Source organism: Lepus europaeus, chromosome 10 (genome assembly GCF_033115175.1).
Source record: "Lepus europaeus isolate LE1 chromosome 10, mLepTim1.pri, whole genome shotgun sequence".
Taxonomy (NCBI): domain Eukaryota; kingdom Metazoa; phylum Chordata; class Mammalia; order Lagomorpha; family Leporidae; genus Lepus; species Lepus europaeus.
In genome coordinates this window covers 4580504-4602996 of record NC_084836.1, presented here as the reverse complement: position 1 = coordinate 4602996, position 22493 = coordinate 4580504, and the positions used below count along the sequence as shown (strand labels likewise).

The 22493-nt window shown below is 62.1% G+C and overlaps 1 protein-coding gene across 1 annotated transcript in view; it reads right to left on the bottom strand.

Moving 5' to 3' along the window:
- EFCAB6 (EF-hand calcium binding domain 6) overlaps window positions 1–22493 on the bottom strand; it is a 248212-nt gene that overhangs the window by 169310 nt on the left and 56409 nt on the right. Inside the window, exons 7-9 of the mRNA XM_062201869.1 lie at window positions 14150–14227; window positions 4782–4918; window positions 1182–1294 (exon numbers count right to left, since the gene is read on the bottom strand). Coding sequence (XP_062057853.1) covers window positions 1182–1294; window positions 4782–4918; window positions 14150–14227 — 328 coding nt within the window. The remainder of the gene's footprint in view (window positions 1–1181; window positions 1295–4781; window positions 4919–14149; window positions 14228–22493) is intronic.

The window sequence follows — 22493 nt, the reverse complement described above, 5'->3', positions numbered from 1 at the left end:
GTCCACACTCACCTGGTTCTCCATGCCCCCGCCCTGTCCACACCCACCTGGTTCTCCACCGTGCCCCCGCCCTGTCCACACTCACCTGGTTCTCCACCGTGCCCCCGCCCTGTCCACACTCACCTGGTTCTCCATGCCCCCGCCCTGTCCACACTCTCCTGGTTCTCCATGCCCCCGCCCTGTCCACACTCACCTGGTTCTCCATGCCCCCGCCCTGTCCACACTCTCCTGGTTCTCCATGCCCCCGCCCTGTCCACACTCACCTGGTTCTCCATGCCCCCGCCCTGTCCACACTCACCTGGTTCTCCATGCCCCCGCCCTGTCCCACACTCACCTGGTTCTCCATGCCCCCGCCCTGTCCACACCCACCTGGTTCTCCATGCCCCCGCCCTGTCCACACTCACCTGGTTCTCCACCGTGCCCCCGCCCTGTCCCACACTCACCTGGTTCTCCACCGTGCCCCCGCCCTGTCCACACTCACCTGGTTCTCCACCGTGCCCCCGCCCTGTCCACACTCACCTGGTTCTCCATGCCCCCGCCCTGTCCCACACTCACCTGGTTCTCCACCGTGCCCCCGCCCTGTCCACACTCTCCTGGTTCTCCATGCCCCCGCCCTGTCCACACTCTCCTGGTTCTCCATGCCCCCGCCCTGTCCACACTCACCTGGTTCTCCACTGTGCCCCCGCCCTGTCCACACCCACCTGGTTCTCCATGCCCCCGCCCTGTCCACACTCACCTGGTTCTCCACCGTGCCCCCGCCCTGTCCCACACTCACCTGGTTCTCCATGCCCCCGCCCTGTCCACACCCACCTGGTTCTCCATGCCCCCGCCCTGTCCACACTCTCCTGGTTCTCCACCGTGCCCCCGCCCTGTCCCACACTCACCTGGTTCTCCATGGCCCCGCCCTGTCCACACCCACCTGGTTCTCCATGCCCCCGCCCTGTCCACACCCACCTGGTTCTCCACCGTGCCCCCGCCCTGTCCCACACTCACCTGGTTCTCCACCGTGCCCCCGCCCTGTCCACACTCACCTGGTTCTCCATGCCCCCGCCCTGTCCACACCCACCTGGTTCTCCACCGTGCCCCCGCCCTGTCCACACTCACCTGGTTCTCCACCGTGCCCCCGCCCTGTCCACACTCACCTGGTTCTCCACCGTGCCCCCGCCCTGTCCCACACTCACCTGGATTCTCCATTATGTATCTCAGGTTCAGGTCGTTGTTGACGCTGAGGTCCTTCAGAAAGCTGCTGTAGTCCATGGGGGCGTCTTTATCGAGGCCATAGTGTCTGGAAAACCTGAAACACAGCCGTCCTTCAGAAACTGAATTAGGACCGAGGAGCCAACAGTGAAACGCGCTGTCGCCAGGGTGTCCTCCACACGGGGGTGGCTGTTGATTGTCCTGTCCGGCTCCAGCTCCCTCTGGAATTCCAAAACGCACCCAGGATACGCGACGTCTAAGGGTTTTAAGCGCAGACAGCAGGGCAGGCTGGGCAGGCGCGGGTCAGCAGCGAAGGCGCCGCTGTGACTTCCATGTCTCACCCGGGCGCGCTCAGGTTCTAATCCTGGCTCTCCGCCCAACTCCACTTGCCAGCACCCGGGAGACAGCACGTGATGGTTCAATGCTGCGGTCTCTGCCACCCACGTGGGGCAACTGGGCGGAATTCTGGGCTCCTGGCTTTGCCCTGGGCCAGCCCTGGCTGTTGTAGGTATTCGGGGAGTGACCCCAGGCGGCAGCTCTTTCTATGTCACTCTGCCTTTCAAGTAATTAATGGATTAAAATGCAGATGTCTCTAAGGAGCTAGCCCCTTGCTCTACAGATGGACGTGCAATGGCCAGGAGGCGGAAACACCAGGAAGAAGCTCGGCCTCTCTCTGGCAGGAGGGCAGGGGCGCCGGGGCTCTGACTGCGGCCGCCTCTCAACTCAGCACACACACGTCTCGCTGTGCATGAATCGTGGGAGGGACACAGGTCTGGGCCAAGAACCAGTTAGCACAGGATTCCCAGAACCAGGGAGCAGGAGGGCTGGGTGGAGGGCAAGCACAGCATCTCCCTAGGAGGAACTGAGGCCGTGGGGCGGTTTCACCACGGCGCGCGGCCCGGAGCAGGGGCAGGGCTCTCTGCACATGCTCGCCGGCTCGTGCACACAACCAGAAATGTTCACAGCATGTAAGCTGCTGCCTGTTCCCAAAATGTGCAGGGATAATCTTCTTTGCGAGTTAAGATAAATAAGATATTTGGATTTTTTTTTACAATGGCTTTTCTTTTGTTCAAATCTGCCACCTGATAAATGGTTTTCTAGATAATTTCTATGTTATTACATTTCTTAAAAATTGACAGTTTTTTAAATGTTTGGTTATATTATCTCCATATGCGTTGGTTTCTATAATTATCCAATTTCATGCTGCTTTCTAAAAAATTGAGTAATTATTACCTAAAGTATTTGTTATTTTTCTGTTTTCCAAGTTTAACAAAGAGGAGTGTCGTGTATTCATCTCCGTGCATACCTTTTTTTCCACTTTGATGAGTCTTGCCTATTGTTCTAAGAGGGAAAATCATCTGGGGATATGCGAGCCGCCAGATGTGAGCGCTGCAGCCGCGCACAGCTCCATCCCTCATCCAGCAGCTCGAGCTTGGACAGCAAGGAGGTGAGATGGAGAGGGCAGCGCCTACGGTGCCACTTTGGGAGTCCACGGGCACAGAGCATGAGCTGGCCTGCTGGACACGGGCAGGGGCCATCGCCGGCATTCCCTTTCCTGCGAAAATCCAGCGCCCCGTAGCCCGGCATTCGCTCCTGGGGAGATCTGACCTGCGGTCCGCCCCGCCCAGCCCTCCTCACTGCACCTGCGCACAGCCATCAAGGACGGAATCCCACGGGACCGCTTCCTACAGACAGGATCTCCAAAGCCTCCCTGTTGCACGAGAGGGCAGCATCTCCCAAGGCTTGCACAGGAAGAAAGGCTGCGACACAGAACTGCCCCTGTGACCACCAGGGCCACTGTCCCAAGGGCCTGGCCTCTGGGCAGGGGGACTCGCAGCCTGCAGGGACCAGTGGGCAAGTGGGTCCCCTCAGGAAGCCTGACCAGGGGGAGAAGGGGCTAACTCCATCCAGCCCCCTGGCCCCGCCAGCAGTCACCTGGTGCTGGGCCTTCAGCGGGCCAGTGTACAATGTGTGTGTCTGTCTGAGTGCGCGTGTCCACCTGGGTTCAAGCACGCTGGCCTGCAGGGCCAGGGAGGCTGGCGTGAGAAAGGAAAGGACAAAGCTCTACGAGATCCAGAACAACATGGCAGCAACGCTGTCGCTGGCCTCTGGTCTCACAAGGGCCGCAGAGCATCCTGCAACCCAAAAGGACGACTTCCTAAAGGGCAAAGGGCGTCCATGGGGCCTGCGGGATGACAGGAGGACGAGGGCGCTGTGAGCACCGGGCACTGGCAGGTGCACCGTGCCGGGCACGCTACGCACACTCCATGATCTTCACCCCGGCCCCGTGAGGTGGGGGTAGGGTGTCCGCAGTCCCCATTTCTTTAAGAGAAAACCGAGTCTCGGGGAGGCCCGGGAATGAGGGGCGGCCGAGCGGCCTCCACCCCCACAGCCCGGCCGTTCCTCCCACCCCTCGCGCCGAACGTGGCTGTGGGCCGGGAAGCTGCCAGGTGAAGCCGAGGCTCCGCGAGGCGCTGTGCCTCCTGCTCAAGCGGCCAGGGCCCAGCTCCTGCTGTGCCTCCGGAGTTGTGGTGTGCCAGGCACAGCGCGCTGAAGGGGCGGTGGCTTTTCACCGGCCGGGTTTCTCGGCGTAAGGAAAGCAACTCTGTTATGTCTGCTGTCTCGAGCCTTATCGTGAAAACGGAATTGTTTCTGAGACTTAGCGGAAAAAAATCTCAAATAAAAATTTGTGGAGTTCTTTATTATTCCACGCTCAGGAGACGGGCAGCACTAACTTTATCGACCGACTGGGCTGGAGTCCGCGGTGCCGCGCGAGGTTCGCGGCAACCGAGGCGCTGCCTTGCGCTCTCACCGCCTGCTTCGTAAGAGCGCGGCCTCTGTGCTCCCATCGCGCACAGAATGGCTTCATCTGTTTTGTTTGGATCTCGTTCTGGACACCTCCCCAGTCGGAGAAGACGCAGAAATTAAAGCATCTATTATGTGCGTTCTACTCTGAGCTGGGTTATGGAGGGGAAAAAGGAGAAGCAGCTGTTCCACAGCAGACCCCGGCCGCCATGTCTCCCTGCACCAATGCCCCACCACCCTCACCCTGGGGGGACTCTCGGGCTCTGGGTAGAAGGGCGACCGGGAAAAGGCGAAAGAGGGAACCTGCTCACGCACCCGGCTGGCCAGGGGTGGCCCTCATAACTCATGTGGCCATCAAGGCCAAACATGTGGCTGCCAAGTCAACACACAGTTCCCCAAGCACACGGCACCGTGGTCATGACGGCACAGTGGTGGCCCCGCCCCTTCCAAGCCCACGGCACCATGGGTATGACCGCACAGTGGTGGCCCCGCCCCACACCATACCCTCAGAGGCAGCAGAGCCCAGGGCGGCCGGGGGGGGGGGTGGAGTGGGGGGGTCAGCGGATGAACCCGCAAGTTGCTCCTTCTCCTCCCAGCCCCAGGCTCTCAGGGCAGAGACACCACAGGTGGCAGAGCTCAGATCTGCAGGCCTGACCACCCCACCCCAGAGGGGTCCGCGGAGAGCTTCGGGAACAGGGATCCACCCGCCCACACGGGCCTCTTCTGTGCTAAGCAGGGAGGCCTCTGCAGCCGCGCAGCTCCCGCCGGCGCGCACTTACTTGGCGTACTCCCCGTCGGACATCTTCAGACAGAAGGCCTCCAGCACCCGGCGCAGCTCCTGGGGCTGCACCAGTCCAGTGCGGTTCACATCAATGAGCCTAAAGGCTTTGATGACAGCTTTGATGTTTCTGAATACCTACGGTTCAAAAGTCATTTAGGAAAAGTCAAAAGATCTGGTATTAAAGACAAAAATTATAAAAAAAAAAAAATACATACGAACATTTCGTAACGCCTCTTGTAAGATAAAATGTCTTCAAAGGCTCACAGCGGTAGGCATTACAAAATGACATATGTCTATGGAGAAAGGGACGCTTTGCATTTATTGAATGTTTTCAAGGCAATTTTCCTGGTAAATGCTCTTAGAAGTAAAAAAAAAAAAAAAAAAACACCTTTTTCTGATGTAAAGCACGTGGCTCGTAATCAGCCACTCCCTTCCAGGGCGACGCGGACAATCTTTTCTGCTAATTGATGCTTTTACACAGTCTGGAGCTGGACTCTGGATTCCTCAGAGCCATATGCAAACTATTTTTACCAGGAGCTGGGAACCAGGACGCGCCAGCCTAACCCCTCTGAGTTTTTTCAAAGATGTCACAAGAAAAGTTGTATGGCGCTCTTCCCCAAATTGAGCAAATGCAAGGCCTTGGGATGGGCCCCGGGAGACGCCCAGAGCGCAGGGCCACCGCCTGCCCTCGGCCGCCTGCCTCGGGGGGTGGGGCTCCCAGGAACCAAGCGCACAGCCACACGAAGTGTGAGGAACGCGGCATTTCTGCCTTTCTCTGTAAGAGGACGGAGGCTCCGGAGGTGCCCTGAGTTACCCATCACCGACAAGACGGGCACAGTGCTGGCTGCACACTCTGCCCTGTCCCCACACTCGCCTGCGGCAGAGGTAAAGAGACAGGAGACACACCGTCACCAAGAGCGGGCAGTGGGCCAAGGCACCCGGCGCAGCACAGAAGGGCACCGGGCCTTCCCAGAAGACAGCACATCTGGCCGGGAACCCAGCAGGCTCCCTGCAGGACGCGTCTGAGCCGGGAGGGGCACCGGGGCCTCCCTGCCCCTTGGAGGAGGAACGGCGCACCTGCTCCTGTGGGCCAGCACGCAGCAAGTTGGTTCAGGACTGTCGACTGGGAAGTCAGTCTCATTCCAGGTAATGCTGTATACCTATAATTCTATCCTACTTGTCAATCAAAACGCCCTCTTTCCCAGGGTGCTCTGCTCCTCCGGGACCTAAGGAAGATGCCATGAGCTCCACATGGAACTTGTGAAGGGGACATCTAATTCCCAGGAGGCTTCACACCTGGAGAGGTGCCACCCCTGCCTCGTAAAAAGGACCCACGACGGGGAAGGCTCTCCCACTCCCCTCGGCTGCAGACCGGGGCCCCCCACCCCTGGGAGATGGGTGCCTCTCTGCGGGGCAACGCCTGTTCACACGTGTGTGTCCGTTCTCACCTGGCACGCCTTACGTGTGTCAGCACTTAGAGTGTGTGTCTTCGTGGGTGACGAGAGCCTGCACCCCTCACCCACATCCCCCACGAGGGCAGAGGGTAGAGAGTGCGGTGCGGGCGGTGTGGCTGCGTCTGAGCAGTCTGACTCCCCTGGCCCAACCGGGATCCGAGGGCACCAGGGACCCTGCGGAAGGGCATGGGAGAACCAGCGGACACACAGCTCTGCTCCGGCTCGTCACTCTCTGCAAACGTTCCCACGTTGCCTCGCGCTCACTGAACCCGGCCTGACCCCGGGGAGCCCCACACCGCTCCCTCGGGGAGGCTGCCTGTCCTAGCCCGGCTGAGGGGCCCCGAGCACACAGGCGGGGGCCTCTGCTAGCCCGGCTGAGGGGCACCGAGCAGACAGGCGGGGGCCTCTGCTAGCCCGGCTGAGGGGGCACCGAGCAGACAGGCGGGGCCTCTCCTGGCCCGGCTGAGGGGGACCAAGCAGACAGGCGGGGGCCTCTGCTAGCCCGGCTGAGGGGGCACCGAACAGACAGGCAGGGGCCTCTCCTAGCCCGGCTGAGGGGCACCGAGCAGACAGGCGGGGGCCTCTCTGCCATTGCTGCGTCCAAGAAGCCCAGGCCTTGTCCCTGCCAGGTGCGTCTCCAGGGACCCGCCACCTCAGCGTGGGGGTCGTTGGCCCTGGTGCACGCACTCCGCTGTCTCCAGGCGCCCCCAGCTCCAGCTCCCTGTTTGATACTATCAACGGCATCCATGTGCTGAGCTGCAGTCGGGCCCCGGCACCTCCCACCTCTCCAGCTTGCTCCGAGGTCCCAAAGCCCACAGACCCCGGCCCTGCAGGGCCCCCACAGCACAGCGCCACCCTGGCTCCCGCCCAAGAGCCGCCAAGCCCCTCGGCACTCGCCAGGCTCTTCCCCATCTCACCGGCCACCCCAGACCCTGCTGCTCCCAGGGCCCCTTTGCACCTGCTGTCCCGGGGAACAGCCTTGCCTTGGTATCTCACTTCCTTCAGCTCATCAGAAAGACCTCCCCTGCCACCTGGAGAAGTCAGGACGCCCCACCTCCACCCCTCACGCTCCTCCTCTGTAACACTCCCCACCACACACACCCTGGACAGCAGCTCCCGAGAGCAGGCCAGGACAATGAGCAAACGGATCTGTCTTCTCCCCCCGGCCTGGGAGAAGGCCACACCCTGCGGAAGCCGGGACACCACCAACCCCTCAGACGCCGGGCCCCACGCTCTGGCACCGTCCCGAGTGTGACAGTGATGAACCCGCAGGAACGCGGCCGCGACCCATCACTGCACAAACGCCGGCGGGATGTCGGCTGCAGGCAAAGCCCCACATGGACTTCCACACACACCCACACCTCGGGGCAGCTGGGGGATGTGGGGTGACATGGCCACGAGATCCCAAAGCGGGAATACCAAGCAGAGCGGAAAGGGGTGAGGCCCGCCCCTGCGCGTCCACCTGCGGCCTGCTGCTTTGTCCAAAGGTGGAGCTGCTGCACAGTGTTTGCGCCCAGGGCCAGGCACCACTGCACAACGGAAGGCACCAGGCGATGCCGTCCTGAACCCCGAAGCCACCTCTACGGATCTGTAGAGCCGGCAGCCCAGCACCCGTCTCCCACAGGGCCAGCTCGTTAGGGTCTTGTCCCACGAGGAGCAGGAGAGAAGACAAAACGTGACAAGGGATCAAACAGCTACGGGTTCCCAGCGACAGCGCCCATGCTGCCCCACCCCTTCCCCGGCCACCACCGCTGTCCCCGGGCCCCAGCCACGCTGGTGGTCAGAATCCACAGGCACATCAGGACCTCTTCACCCGTGCCCCATGCTGGACCTCCACTCTTGCCTCACTCTGCCTGGGGCAGCTGGGGAGCCAGGCAGCGAGGAGACCAGAAGTGTGACGGTCAAGACAGTGCCTGGGCGTGTGTGGTGGGCGTGAGGAAGGACGAGGCGGCCCGCGTGGTGAGAGCAGCGTGGCAGTGGCCACGTGCCACCGCTCACAAGGGCCAGAGCGCACGGTGTCCCTGTCTGATCCCCACTTCACCATCCTTGGCATCAACACCCCCCCACCCTACATGACGTCTGTCTCTGCCACTGTCAGTCGCAAGCGCCGTGAAGCAGGCCCTGGACAGATCGGGCACAGACACAGGGCGCTGCAGAGAGACTGTCGAAAACAGAATCCAACGACAAGTGCATCCGGGGACAAAAAATGTCAGCCTCTTCAATCCCACCCGGGGGGCGGCGGTGCAGTCAACAGAGGAGAAGGGCCTGCTCCTCCCATCGTGCTGCTGGGGGCAGGAGGGTGGCCTTGCCCTACCACTGCTGAGACGCGCGCCCGAGGAAGGCCTCACCTCGGCAGACCCCCGCCTGCCGCCCGACTGACATGCCTGCAAGCTGAGAACGGTTTGCACATTCTTAAATGGCTGGAAAAAAATCGCATGAAGAACTGTATTCCACGACACGTGAAGGCTATGCGAATTTCAAATTTCAGCACCCATAAATAGATTCTACTGGAACATGGTTCTGCCTGCTCACTTACACATATGGTCCAGGCCTGCTTCCCTCTAAGCTGGGCAGGACCACCTGGCCCTGAAAGACGAAGATACTTACCCATGTCCTGCCCCCACCCCCAGCTCCATCCCCGTATCCGGGCGAGTGGAGGTGCTCCAGGGAGGCCCCAAGTAAACACAAGGCAGGAACAGCACTGAGGATTTTCCAGGAAAAGCAAAACAATAGGCAGTCAGGACCAACACCAACACCCCCAGCAGACCGCCACCGAACCGCAGGCGCAGGTGCCGGGAAGCAGGCCGCGGCGTCCTCCAGAAGCTGTCTCACCAGGGTTGGCCCCCCAACTGCCTTGCCGCCCCTTGGGGACAGACTCCGTCCCAGCCCCAACCCACCACACCCGACAGCAAGGCAGTATCTGACCCTTGCCATTCCTTAGACACTCCAGGCCTCAGAGCAGAGGGGAGACCTACGTGGTCCAGGGGAGGTGTGGGGACAGGGACCGAAGGCTCTGAGGGTCTCAGGTGTGGCTCCACCAACCGGGGCTCATCCCCGAAAGAAACGGGGCACTAGGCCACATGTCAGTGACGTAAGGGGAGGAGGCTTTACAAGGCAATAGGACATCATTGAAATTAAAGTATTCAGAGAGAGAGTGAGATGAATTTATGCAGGGCAGACTCATAACTGTTACCATGAGCTGCAGACGCTGGCCTCCCCCGGGCATGGTGGGTGCCCCAGGCTGGCACCAGCACCTGACCATCTCGGGGGGGCGGGGCGAGTCACTGCTCTGCTTCCTTCCCCTCCACCAGGGGCCCCAGCACCAGTCACGGGCTCCTGCTCCACATGTGCCCGTGTTGTTCAGGTAACCTTGGAAGCCAACCTGACTCCAGCCTGTGCTTCCTCCTCCGTGACATGGGAATGGATACAGGACTGTAGGATGCCGAGGGCTCCCAAGTGCAGGTGCCTCACGGGCGGAACTCATCCAGTCCGTGCTGCAGCAATGAACCGTGCTGAGCAGGACCACGGCTCGGGACAGTTCCAAATACCCACAGGAGCGTCAGGGAAAGGAAGTGGGTGAACCGCACCACGCGGGCCAGGCTCAGTCCCTCCTCCACTTCCTGCCACGGCCCCCACTGCCCAACCCCAGCCAACAGAAGCCTGGAGAGGAAGTATGGTCTTGAACAGGCACGAGTCCAGGGCCAGAATCCATGAATAACTGTTGAGTGGATGGGAAGATGGACACAGGGATGGGTGGGTGGGTGGGGGGTAGGGATGAGGGATGGGTGGAGGGGTGACTGATGGATGGCAGGTGGGTGGGTGGATGATGGAGGGATGATTGACGGATGGACAGATGGAGATGATGGGGGGATGGTGGGTGGGCAGGTAGGTGGGTGGGTGATTGAAGAACAATGGATGGAGGGATTGATGGATGGACAGATGGAGATGGTGGGGGGATGGTGGGTGGGCAGGTAGGTGGGTGGGTGATTGAAGAACGATGGATGGAGGGATTGATGGATGGACAGATGGAGATGGTGGGGGGATGGTGGGTGGGCAGGTAGGTGGGTGGGTGATTGAAGAACGATGGATGGAGGGATTGACGGATGGACAGATGGAGATGATGGGGGGATGGTGGGTGGGCAGGTAGGTGGGTGGGTGATTGAAGAACGATGGATGGAGGGATTAATGGATGGACAGATGGAGATGGTGGGGGGATGGTGGGTGGGCAGGTAGGTGGGTGGGTGATTGAAGAGCGATGGATGGAGGGATTGATGGATGGACAGATGGAGATGATGGGGGGATGGTGGGTGGGCAGGTAGGTGGGTGGGTGATTGAAGAACGATGGATGGAGGGATGATTGATGGATGGACAGATGGAGATGGTGGGGGGATGGTGGGTGGGCAGGTAGGTGGGTGGGTGATTGAAGAACGATGGATGGAGGGATTGACGGATGGACAGATGGAGATGATGGGGGGATGGTGGGTGGGCAGGTAGGTGGGTGGGTGATTGAAGAACGATGGATGGAGGGATTAATGGATGGACAGATGGAGATGGTGGGGGGATGGTGGGTGGGCAGGTAGGTGGGTGGGTGATTGAAGAGCGATGGATGGAGGGATTGATGGATGGACAGATGGAGATGATGGGGGGATGGTGGGTGGGCAGGTAGGTGGGTGGGTGATTGAAGAACAATGGATGGAGGGATGATTGATGGATGGACAGATGGAGATGGTGGGGGGATGGTGGGTGGGCAGGTAGGTGGGTGGGTGATTGAAGAACGATGGATGGAGGGATGATTGATGGATGGACAGATGGAGATGATGGGGGGATGGTGGGTGGGCAGGTAGGTGGGTGGGTGATTGAAGAACGATGGATGGAGGGATTGATGGATGGACAGATGGAGATGATGGGGGGATGGTGGGTGGGCAGGTAGGTGGGTGGGTGATTGAAGAACGATGGATGGAGGGATTGATGGATGGACAGATGGAGATGATGGGGGGATGGTGGGTGGGCAGGTAGGTGGGTGGGTGACTGAGGGACGATGGATGGAGGGATTGATGGATGGACAGATGGAGATGATGGGGGGATGGTGGGTGGGCAGGTAGGTGGGTGGGTGACTGAGGGACGATGGATGGAGGGATTGATGGATGGACAGATGGAGATGATGGGGGGATGGTGGGTGGGCAGGTAGGTGGGTGGGTGATTGAAGAACGATGGATGGAGGGATTGATGGATGGACAGATGGAGATGATGGGGGGATGGTGGGTGGGCAGGTAGGTGGGTGGGTGATTGAAGAACGATGGATGGAGGGATTGATGGATGGACAGATGGAGATGATGGGGGGATGGTGGGTGGGCAGGTAGGTGGGTGGGTGACTGAGGGACGATGGATGGAGGGATTGATGGATGGACAGATGGAGATGATGGGGGGATGGTGGGTGGGCAGGTAGGTGGGTGGGTGACTGAGGGACGATGGATGGAGGGATTGATGGATGGACAGATGGAGATGATGGAGGGATGGTGGGTGGGCAGGTAGGTGGGTGGGTGGATGATGGAGGGATGATTGATGGATGGACAGATGGAGATGATGGGGGGATGGTGGGTGGGCAGGTAGGTGGGTGGGTGACTGAGGGACGGACAGGGTGACTGCAGCAGTCAAGGGGAAGCCTCCGTACGCCAAGGAAACCCTGTGCAGACAGGACAAGTTCCTGCAGGTAGACGTGGTGACATGGTGACATGTCCTGCCCTGTCCTGGGCAGAGGGAGAACCAGGCAGCACGGGGGGCGGGGGGGACTTACAGCAGCCTGACCACCTCCTGTTGTTGAGACGACGAAGACAACAAGCTAGGAAGCTCTACCGTCCTGCTCTCAGGGGGGCTCATCAGGTGCAGAGGGGACATGAGGTCGGGCACCAGGGGCAGGAGGTCAAGTCCCACCCCCGTCTTCCACATCTTGGAGGACCCAGAAGTGCTACCTTAATAGCCCCCTACGCACCCTCTAGGGGAGCCCAGGAGCCCCCGCGCAGGGAGACACGTGCTCCACCAGCTCGCTGCCCAGCGCCCATCACGGAGCCCTAACCTGGGAGAGGAGCGAGGCAGGAGGCGGGGAGAAGGTACCAGGCAGGGAAGGGGTTAGAGACCTGCCCTGAACCCGCCCGTCCTGGATGGCTTACACCAAACGTGACCAGAAGTCCATGTGCTCTGCCCAAGACACCTTCAAAAAAGAGATTTGCTGGTGCCTGTCGGAGCAGTGAGAAGGGGAAAATCTATGTGTGCCCCACTGAGCTCAGACGGCTCACAGCAGACGTTATTATCACTCTATGGCTCTTTGTTCAGAACTCTTTATAGCGCTTCACGCCCCAGGAAGGGAAGCCGTGAAGCCAAACAAACATGACCACCGGCCTCTCAGGGAGCTGAGGGAAGCCCTGGCGCTGCTGCCCCGAAGCCCAGAGCTCCCACTCGGCCTGGCTCTGCCGTGGCCCTGCCCTGAGCCAGACGGCAGCCTGCACTCCTACTGCACGTTTCTATCTTCGTCAGCTCCCATTCAACCGCGTTCTGCTCGCACCCCAGCCACATCTTCTCGCCTGGCTCCTAACAGAAGCAGGTCAGGAACCCGCGGACCCGCCTGCCCGCGGACAGGCCCCTCGGTCTTGGCTCTGCCGCCGCCGTCAGTCTAGCACCTTCCTGCCACCGCCACTGAACTCGTTTTAAATGTAAGACATGAAAATTTTAAATGAAGCCTTGAAAAAGGATTTCTCTTACAATAAACACATCAATGCTCATTTTCCTTATTATTCTACTTTTGGCTATTTTATATAAAATCTTTAATTAAAGTTTTTCTTTGAAATTGTCATTATCAACCCAGAATAAAGAAGGGGGGGCCGACACAGCTGTGCAGTAAGCACCACTATTCAGGGCTAAATGAACTGGAGCGAGCGAGTCGCCTGGCTGGGACGCTCTACTTCTGGCTCGGCGCTCTCCACAGCACGGTCGAGCTTGTCACTTTATATTGATTCCATCTGTTTACACTCCGCAGAGTACTGGCTTCCCACCGTGAACATTTCCTATTTACCAGCTGGTAAAGATGCGCCAAACCAGATAGGAAAAAATTAGGCTGCATTCAGAACGCCATCAACACAAACTCCCCAGTCGGAGACGTGTGGGCGGGGTGGCGCCGGGCACCGGCACCTCGCACGAGGGCTCTGCCTCCTGCCTCCTGGGGCTGACGCCAGCTCCGGCACCCGCACCCACAGGCCAAGGGCTACGCATTTATTGACGGGACATATGCACACCCTGCCTTTACCAAAAAACTGAACAGGCGTACATAAAAAGACACCCAGATGAGACCCATGCAAATGGAGAAGAGAAAGCTAAAAACAACGACAAAAACAACCAAGAGCGGCTTGCTAGAGAAACCCAAAAGGCACAGTCACTCTGAGGGAGCAAAATCCTAGCGCTGGGCCTCTGCAGCCAAGGTGAAGAGGGGACTCTGCTGTCACGTGCCTCACAGGCCACACCTGGCTGTGTCTTACTCTGCTCGCCCACGCTGTATGGCTTCAAGACTTGCAACACCGCTGAACGGCAGGCACAGCTGTGCAGAGACCGCGAGTCTAAACCCCGAGACACCCACAGAGGTGCAGGTCCAGGAGGAGGACCTCCCAACCCCCCTTCCCGTCCTACCACACTTGCCGGGGACCACGGGGAAGAATGCTGGGGTCCCTACGACCCTGACCTCAGCTCGGCCCCAGGACAGAGCTCTGTGCCAGGGGATCACAGGCTACCACCTCCGCCCGGCACCTGCTCCTTCCTGGGACTTCCTGGGAGAAGCTTCAGCTTTGAGAAAGGTAAGGAAATCTAAGAGGCTTGCTCCAGTCGGGGCGGGGGGTGGGGGGGGTTCCCAGAGAGCCGGCAGTCACACCGGGTTGCTGCACAGCAGCCTCTGCTGAGCCTTCCCGAGCTCACAGCCCTGCTTCTCGAGCACCAGCGAGGGGTCTCTCTGGGACAGCAAGCCAACAGGTGCAGAGGGTGAAAAACCAGTTACAGCGGGGCTCGGGTTCTGGTTGGGGGCCGGCCCAGGCTTGGGGAGGGACGGCCCAGGGTCCCCGAGTGCCTGCAAGCTGGAAGGGCCTGTGTCCTCTCCCGTTCCTCCCTGCCGATGGCCCAGACACCCGCCCAGGCCTGCCTGGGTCACTTACTCATCCCTTCCTTCATTCAGGGATGCAACAAGCCCTGAGCGTGGGGGTGTACTGCCCCCTCCCCACCCTGCCCCCAGCTGTGCCCTTTCCCCAAGGCAGCTTCAAACTCCTCGTCCCCCGGGGGCACCCCACACCCGGAGCCAGTCCTGGTGACTCACTCTAAGTTCTCACGGCCCTGACTGTCCACGGTGCTCAACCGGCGGCCGGGAGGAGCAATTTATATGGCTTTGCTCCCTGAGTCCTCTGGTCTAGGTGACAAGTGAATGAATAAACACAATTCTAAGGGCATTCGTACAGGATCGACTGCACTTCTGGGGGATAAGGACAAGACCTCCGTTTCCTTCATAGCCCCCAGAAACTACATGCCTCCCTGACACAGCAGGCGGGGACAACGATGACAGGAGGCTGGTGGGCTGCGCTAGAGACCTGGTGGCAGACAGGTGCCCCGGCTCAGTGACTCTCCCAGCAACACTACCCACCACAGTGACGCTCAGCTCTCCCGAACACCTCCTTCTCTGCCCCAGGCTTGGGGGGTGAGAACCTGGCCCCCCAACACATTGATCCTTTGCCTTGGTCTACCTTTCAAACCTCCCCGTCCCAAGCCAGGAAAACAGAATGTCCCAGAACAGACACACGGGCCCCGCCCCGCCCCCACTGCCCCCATCTGCTCCAGGGCACCACCCTGAGAACAGACACACGGGCCCCGCCCTGCCCCCACTGCCCCCATCTACTCCAGGGCACCATCCTGGAGGCCCCAACCCCCCCCACCGGCCCACACCTCCGCGTGCACGGACAACCCTCTCCGGGGCCCACACCGGAGCCCCAGGTCCCCCTCTCGGCGAGTAGTGCTGCCTGCTCCAAGTACCGTGAGCCTGACTGTAACGCTGTATTTACTGAGTCTGTAGTGAGTGGGTGCAGGAACTGCTCGAGGCGCTAAAGTTACAGCAGCGAGCAAGACACAAGGTGCTGCACCCGAGACACGGCCCTCGTCATCCGTCAACGGAACCTCGGAACGCTGGACACGGTGAGGAAGGCCTGCTTTCAGACAGGGCGTCTGCAGGCGCGGTGGCCCTCCGGATCGCTGACGGCCTCCTGTTACTCGGAGTGGCTGCTCTGGGCTGGCACCCGGGAGGTCCTCTGCCTTGGTTCTCGGCGAAATCCCAGGAAAGCCTGGCAGCGCTCTTCCCCGGCTCAGGAGGAGGAAACGGCCTCAGGAGAGCCCAGCTCGCTCAGGGCACAGACGTGCACTCAGGCAGCGGAGCCCAGGAGCCCTGGACTCCCCACACCCCGTGCTGCTTAAACAGCCACCCTGCAGTGGGCGGCAGAGCGGCCAAGTCACCGCTCGGGGCACCCGCATCCCTGTTGGAGGGCCTGGGGTGGGGGCCCGGCCCCGCATCCCGGGTTGGAGGGCCTGGGGTGGGGGCCCGGCCCCGCTCCTGGTTCTAGCTTCCTGCTAATGTGTATCCCTGGAGGCAGCACGAAACAACGTAATGACTCACGTGATTGGGGCCCTGCTACTTACATGGGAGATCCAGACTGAGTCCCCGGCTGCCGGCTCCAGTCTGGACCAGCCCGGGGCATTTGGGGAGTGAACCAGCAGGTGACAGATCTCTGTCTGTCTCTCTGCCTTTCAAATAAAGGCAAAATAAAAATGTAAAAAACATGTACCCCTGCGACGTTGCATTTGGCCTATTAACTTGCCATGTGCAGCGAGACGATTTTAGAAGACAAACGGAGTGTGATTCGGACATGACAGAACCTCTGCTGTCACCCAGGGTTCTGGAGACGGAATCACAGAAGACGGGTCCTGGGGAGCGGGGCCTGCAGCGCAGGTTTTTATAAAACGGCCATGATTACGCTGCGGCGAGAGCGGCTCTGCGTCCCACGGCAGGCGCCCCTCCCGGCTGAGCGGCACGCAGCCGCACCGCGAGGCGGTGACATTATTAATCACTGTGTTCAGCCATGACTGACAGGCCCCTCTGCGGGGGGAGGGGCTGCCTCGGATACAATCTGTCCCAACAGCTCCGCGATATGCTAATATTTTCCTCAGATGAAAGAGGAGATGTGTTCAAATACCTGCTACAATAGGCAATTAATACCAGGCGCACCGAGGCAGGGCTGGCATGGAGGAGCGGGCAGGGCTCGGCGCAGACCCGAGCCCGCAGGTGTCCGTGGGGTGGACACGGGCTGCGTGCCCTGACTCCCGTCCACGCTGACACCGTTACGTACCGAGGTGCGTCCCTGAGACGGCAGCGATGCTGACCAACACCCGCCCAGTCGTCAAGCAACAGCTGCTGCCACTGACGTTCTAAAGAGCTGCTGTCTATAGAAGGAACGAGTCTGCCCGTCTGTGCCTCGCAGTGCGGGCGCTGGGAGCGAGCAGGCGCTGTCCTAGCCTTAATCGTTCACTGACTGCTTCTGAAACGGCTGAGGACAGCGTCCACACCACACCAAGGCACCGGGGTCACCCCACAGAGCCTGCAGCAGGCCACGCGGCGCCCACTCCCTGTACAACCCAAGCGTCCCGGCACTGCAGTGCCCACACCTGGGCACCTCCCCCACCCTCCAGAGCACCCCGACCCGGCAGTGACACGGACGGGAACAAGTAGCCTGGAGCACTGGTTTCCTGCTGGAACTGGACTGCACACCTGTGAGTTCTCCTGTGGGTAGGGGGCGGGGGAGGGGTGAAGGGAGGAGGGTCTTTCTAGACACCCACGGTGCTCACTCACTCACTTGCCATGGCTCGGACACAGCTTGGACACGCCCCTCTTCCTTGGAACCCCCGGCCACGGCTGACCCTCGGCACCACTCTTTATTGGCCTCTTGGGCCCCTGCCCTCCCCCGGCTGGGAGTCGGCGGATGACAGCACGAGCGCCCTGATCCAGCCGGCCAGCCTGCGGTCACACCGAGACTCTGCCTTGCCCTGCTCTCCTAGCCGATTCCTCCTCTGAAGAACAGGAAGAAGCTACGTCTTGGGCCTAGGACACAGCCTGGACAGACACCAGAGGGGAACAGCGAGCAAAACTGCCAGTGCAGGCGCAAAGTGGACGTGGGCTGGCGGACAGGGCCCACCCTCCGGGAGGTGGCTGGTAGACAGGGCCCGCCCTCCGGGAGGCAGCTGCTGCACAGGGCCCGCCCTCCGGGAGGCGGCTGCTGCACAGGGCCCGCCCTCCGGGAGGTGGCTGCTGCACAGGGCCCGCCCTCCGGGAGGTGGCTGGTAGACAGGGCCCGCCCTCCGGGAGGTGGCTGCTGCACAGGGCCCGCCCTCCGGGAGGCGGCTGCTGCACAGGGCCCGCCCTCCGGGAGGCGGCTGCTGCACAGGGCCCGCCCTCCGGGAGGCGGCTGGTAGACAGGGCCCGCCCTCCGGGAGGCGGCTACTGGACAGGGCCCGCCCTCCGGGAGGTGGCTGGTAGACAGGGCCCGCCCTCCGGGAGGCGGCTACTGGACAGGGCCCGCCCTCCGGGAGGCGGCTGGTAGACAGGCCCTGCCCTCCGGGAGGGGCCCTGTCCGCCCTCTGAGGGCCAAGGTGGCCGTGTGGTGAAGGCTGCTAAGGCAGGAACCACAGCTCCTCCACCCACATCTCCACATCTCTGGTCAAACTGCTCACAACCTGTGGTCTCAGCATCCCCCTGCCCATGCCAGCTAACGATGCCCACCCCAGGGGGACCCCTGTGTGCTCAACGACCGACGCAGGACAGCACCCCGGGGAGCTCTGGCAGGGCCTCCATCGGTGCCGGCCATTGCTGTCACTACAGAGGGCAAAACCCAGAAGCCAAGAACGAAGGCTCGGCAAGCCTGGCGGGCACTTCCTGTCCGCTGGCCTCTGTCCCCTTCTTTCCAACAAAACCCTCGTCCTCCACTTTCTTCTGAGAGCCGTGAGCCCCAGCAGGAGCGGACCAGCTGCCACACCAGGGCTGAGCAGGCTTGGCCAGGCTCCTCCCGGAACCAACGTCACTGCCAGGGAAAGGTGCAGATCCGGGGAGAGATTCCGGTCTGGAGTCACGGGCAGCAGCCTCCGTGCTTCTAAAGAGTCACACCAGAGGCGGCGGCACCGCACCCAGGCCCTGCACTCCCTCCTGCAGGGGGGAGGCGGCACCCACCCAGGCCCTGCACTCAGTCCCTGCAGGGGGGAGGCAGCACCCACCCAGGCCCTGCACTCCCTCCTGCAGGGGGGAGGCAGCACCCACCCAGGCCCTGCACTCACTCCCGCAGGGGGAGGCAGCACCCACCCAGGCCCTGCACTCCCTCCTGCAGGGGGGAGGCGGCACCCACCCAGGCCCTGCACTCACTCCTGCAGGGGGGAGGCAGCACCCACCCAGGCCCTGCACTCACTCCTGCAGGGGGGAGGCAGCACCCACCCAGGCCCTGCACTCACTCCTGCAGGGGGGAGGCAGCACCCACCCAGGCCCTGCACTCAGTCCTGCAGGGGGGGAGGCGGCACCCACCCAGGCCCTGCACTCAGTCCTGCAGGGGGGAGGCAGCACCCACCCAGGCCCTGCACTCCCTCCTGCAGGGGGGGAGGCAGCACCCACCCAGGCCCTGCACTCCCTCCTGCAGGGGGGAGGCGGCACCCACCCAGGCCCTGCACTCCCTCCTGCAGGGGGAGGCAGCACCCACCCAGGCCCTGCACTCCCTCCTGCAGGGGGGAGGCAGCACCCACCCAGGCCCTGCACTCAGTCCTGTGGGGGGAGGCGGCACCCACCCAGGCCCTGCACTCCCTCCTGCAGGGGGGAGGCGGCACCCACCCAGGCCCTGCACTCAGTCCTGCAGGGGGGGAGGCAGCATCCACCCAGGCCCTGCACTCACTCCTGCAGGGGGGAGGCAGGCACCCACCCAGGCCCTGCACTCACTCCTGCAGGGGGAGGCAGCACCCACCCAGGCCCTGCACTCACTCCTGCAGGGGGGAGGCGGCACCCACGCCAGGCCCTGCACTCACTCCTGCAGGGGGGAGGCGGCACCCACCCAGGCCCTGCACTCAGTCCTGCAGGGGGGAGGCAGCACCCACCCAGGCCCTGCACTCACTCCTGCAGGGGGGAGGCAGGCAGCTCACCCAGGCCCTGCACTCAGTCCTGCAGGGGGAGGCAGCACCCACCCAGGCCCTGCACTCAGTCCTGCAGGGGGAGGCAGCACCCACCCAGGCCCTGCACTCACTCCTGCAGGGCGAGGCAGCACCCACCCAGGCCCTGCACTCACTCCTGCAGGGGGAGGCAGCACCGCACCCCAGGCCCTGCACTCAGTCCTGCATGGGGGAGGCAGCACCCACCCAGGCCCTGCACTCAGTCCTGCAGGGGGGAGGCAGCACCCACCCAGGCCCTGCACTCAGTCCTGCAGGGGGGGAGGCAGCACCCACCCAGGCCCTGCACTCACTCCTGCAGGGGAAGGCAGCACCCACCCAGGCCCTGCACTCAGTCCTGCAGGGGGGAGGCAGCACCCACCCAGGCCCTGCACTCAGTCCTGCAGGGGGGAGGCAGCACCCACCCAGGCCCTGCACTCACTCCTGCAGGGGGGAGGCAGCACCCACCCAGGCCCTGCACTCACTCCTGCAGGGAGGCATCCTCCCGCCGAGCAGAAAGGGAGCCGGGTCAGTCACCCCGGACCTGCACTCCGCCAGACGCCTTAGCTGCCAAGTTCCTTACTGAGACCTTCTGTCCGGGGGTCGCAGGAAGACCAGCTGGCAGCAGGCAAAGCCAGCCCTGGAAGGGGCCTGGTGCTGTCTGAGGAGGACCCACCTCATTCATCAGGGGGAGAACGGGACTAACACTGATGCCCGACCATATGCCAGCAGCCTCACTTACGTGAGCACCACCTATTCCTGCAGTGGCCCTGACGGGAAAGGAGAGCAACCCGAACAGTGGGAGACCTGGCCCGGGTACCCCCCAGGGGTGGCATTTCAGACCGGCTGTCTGCTTCCCAGGAGGTGAAGGAGCAGAGACCCCCAAGCCCCAGAGCCCTGGAGCGGCCCAGGAGATGCCCAAAGGCACCGGCCGGATTCCTAGGAGAGCACGGGCCCGTCTGTGACGGCAGGAAAAGCCAGACCAACACCGTGCAGGCAAGCGAGGCAGGGCAGGACTCCAGGTGCCCCCCGGGTGTAGAACCTCAGTGCAGGTCCATCCAGAGCCAGCAGGTGGAGCTGGAGGGGCTCCACCTGAGAAGTCCCCTGGCTGTCAGCACTCCCTTCTCCCCCAGCCACCGGGCCCCACGGGGCAGCCAGCGCCTCTTCACAGGAAGCAATCACCAAAGGGAGACACGAGACTGGAGGCCACCCAACCAGGCCCTGCGGCCACACGCTGGGCGGACCCGGACAGCTGGGAAGGCGAGGCCGAGAACCAGCCCTGGGACTCAGCTCAGCGCACAAGATGACAGGCAATGCCAGCGCTGGGGTGCAGGCAGTTTGGGGTTCCTCTGCTCGGTGTTGGCCCAGGGAGGCTGGCTCCCCGATTCAGCACCATCTGCAGGCACTCTTGGCTCCAACACCCCGAGTGGACTTAGCGTCACAACTGAACACCTGGCATCCTCACGCCCGGGCCCCCGACACCCCAGCAGCCACAGTGCAGGGAGGCAGCCTGCCTTGCCACGTCCCCACCAGCAGGGGCCCTCCCTAGCGGGTCAGTCTACTGAGGAGGGAGTGCCGGGTCCACTCATCTGGGGGTGGGGGAGTGGGACTGAGCCCCTGCCAGTACTGCCAAGGAGGCGGCAGCTGGCGTTGACTCCGCCCCCAGGGCTCTGCACTCCACGCCAAGGCCACACAGGCTGCACAGCAGCGCTTCAGGGTGGGTCTCTTCCAAACTGACCAGTGAAGACCCAGTGACGAGGGCTTGCCTGGGGCTCCCCTGGACAGCAGATGGCAGAGCCCAAGACGGAAACGCAGGTCTGACAGGGCTCCAGGTCACCCCCCCTACATGCCCAGAGTCAGGGACATGGCAGGAGAAGGGGGGTCCTGGCTGCAGGCCACGCCGGCTACCACAGCGGACAGGGAAGACCGCGCACTTCCCAGGAGTCAGCGCCACCTGACCCCACTCCCGGCCCCTCCTTCCACCTTCACTGTCCCCACGGAAGCTGCGACAGAAAGGAATCCATCTGGTGTAGGGTGGCCAGCGAGGGAGCCCCGGGGAGATGTCCCTCGTCACAGCCCATGGCCAGTAACCTACAACCCCGGCCGTGTGCACACGCCCCCCCAGCTCATGAACAATGTGTTATGAGAAAACTATGCGAGGGCTTCAGAAACTTTTTGTGCCAAAATGAATCTATCTGTTCATCCCACCTCCCACGCAGCTCAGAAGCACCTTCGTACCGTGCGACGCCCCCAGGCACACACACCTATGGTGAAGCCGGATCTACACATCAGGCAGTGGGGGACTAACAATCACACAGAACAGTACAATGCAGTGAGGTGAGCGCGGCCTGTCCCTCCCTCCTGAGGCCCGGCCAAGGGCAGGGCTGGGGCTGTGGGCCCCTCAGAACGTCCCTCACAGGCGGCGGCCGGCTGTGGCTGGAACGCCCGTCTCCAGACCGCCTAGCGTCTCCCCCCACTGACAGCTTCCTGAGCTGCGTGTGTGCCCTTGTGGCCTTAAACCACACCACCGGGGGGTGCAAGCTTTCCCCCAGGGCTGGCAGAGGAGGCGGGCTGAGCCTTACAGGATAGACCCCCGCTATCTCCGTGAGTCCCAAGCCAACCCACAGCCCAGCCCAGCCCCCTGTCCAAGGGGCACCCCCAGCAGATGACCCGGTGAGCAGACAGTGACGCCTTAGAAACCCCGCTCGGCATCCCGCCCGGGCACTCCGCTGCTCTCCTCTCGGACCAGGTGCTTTCTGTCGCTGGTCAATCAAATACAAGTCTCTCTTCTGGCTAATAGAAGTGTCTGCCTGTTGTAAATTGTTTCCTGCTTTTCGTTTCTACCTAGGCTGAGGAAGAGAACCCACGAGACTCGCTCCGGCAACGCCCTCCCCTCTGTGAGCGGTCACACTTCTCGTGGCCTTGAGCTAACAAGACCGCAGAGAGCAAGCCGTGGACGGGGGAGAAGCGCTACAGCATGGACCATCCCCAGCCCCGAGGCAGACAGCCCGCGA